Here is a 1075-nt window from a genome sequence, read left to right as displayed (position 1 = left end):
AACTTTAGGTACATTGCCAAATGTGCTTTCCAGTATCTAATTCAAGGTTTCTGTGTTCCTATTATCTCTTCACTTGTTCCAAAACTATTCAGCAAAACCTTGAAATTTCCCATTTCCCTGGGCTTTCATAGTATCTATAGAACCACGGAATCACAGAATCATTAGGCTGGAAAAGACCACAAAGCTCATCGAGTCCAACCATTAACCCAGCACCACGGGCTCGCAACTAATCCACATCCCCAAGTACCATAATCTTTCTAACTTTTCTACGATTCACTCTGCAAAATCTTTTCTTTAAACCACTCATCTCAAACCTTAAGCCACTCAACTCATCTTAAACCGGGATCCCCCGGGCCGGTCGCTCACCCTCAGAGCCGCCTCTGGCCGCCGGGCCAGCAGCTGCACGCAGCCCATGTTGAAGCAGATCCGCGCCGGAGGGTCGGGGATGGCGCCGAAGCTCTCCAGGGCCGCGTCCCAGTGCCCGCGGTCTGCTGCCCGCACCCCCTCGTGCCAGCGCCGCACCAGCTCCCGGTACGCCATGGACGGGGATCCCGGGGCTCCCCCGAGCCCCGCTCACCTGAGCCCCGCTCACCTGAGCCCCGCCTGGGGCTCACCTGCCTCACCTGCCGGGCGGGGCGGGGATGGGCGGCCCCTCCGCCCGCTCCGCTCCTCCCCCGGGCGGTACAGCCCACCCGTACCCGGAGACACGGACAGGGAGGGGAGAAGGACACGGGGATGGGACACGGACCCCTTGAGGGGACACGGATCCCATGAGGGGACACGGATCCCATGGGGGGACATGAGTCCCCTGGGGCCCCATGAATCCCATGTGGGCACATGGACTCCGGGAGTGGTCACGGACCTCGGGAAGGGACACGGACTCAGAGATGAGACACGGACCCCTTGAGGGGAGACGGACCCCAGGAGGGGACACGACCCTCGTAAAGGAAAACGGTCCCTGGAATGGGTCATGGACTCCAGGAGGGGACGCAGAACTGGGGACACAGAAGGGAGAGTGGCCCTGGGAGGGGCACACGGGCCCTGGGAGGGGACACGGACCCAGGGATAGGACACG

At 61.0% G+C, this 1075-nt stretch overlaps 1 protein-coding gene across 1 annotated transcript in view; it reads right to left on the bottom strand.

The window, feature by feature from the left end:
* The window catches only part of NOXA1 (NADPH oxidase activator 1), a 14632-nt gene extending 14092 nt beyond the window's left edge, over nucleotides 1–540 (bottom strand). Inside the window, exon 1 of the mRNA XM_027896927.1 lies at nucleotides 367–540. Within this exon, the coding sequence (XP_027752728.1) occupies nucleotides 367–540 (174 nt within the window). The remainder of the gene's footprint in view (nucleotides 1–366) is intronic.
* Nucleotides 541–1075: the final 535 nt, after the last annotated feature.

Source organism: Empidonax traillii, unplaced genomic scaffold, assembly GCF_003031625.1.
Source record: "Empidonax traillii isolate 1590-97213 ecotype Southwest subspecies unplaced genomic scaffold, ASM303162v1 scaffold520:size1094406, whole genome shotgun sequence".
Classification (NCBI taxonomy): Eukaryota; Metazoa; Chordata; class Aves; order Passeriformes; family Tyrannidae; genus Empidonax; species Empidonax traillii.
The sequence above is the reverse complement of the archived record's forward strand: the minus strand, read 5'-3'. Positions and strand labels throughout refer to the sequence as shown.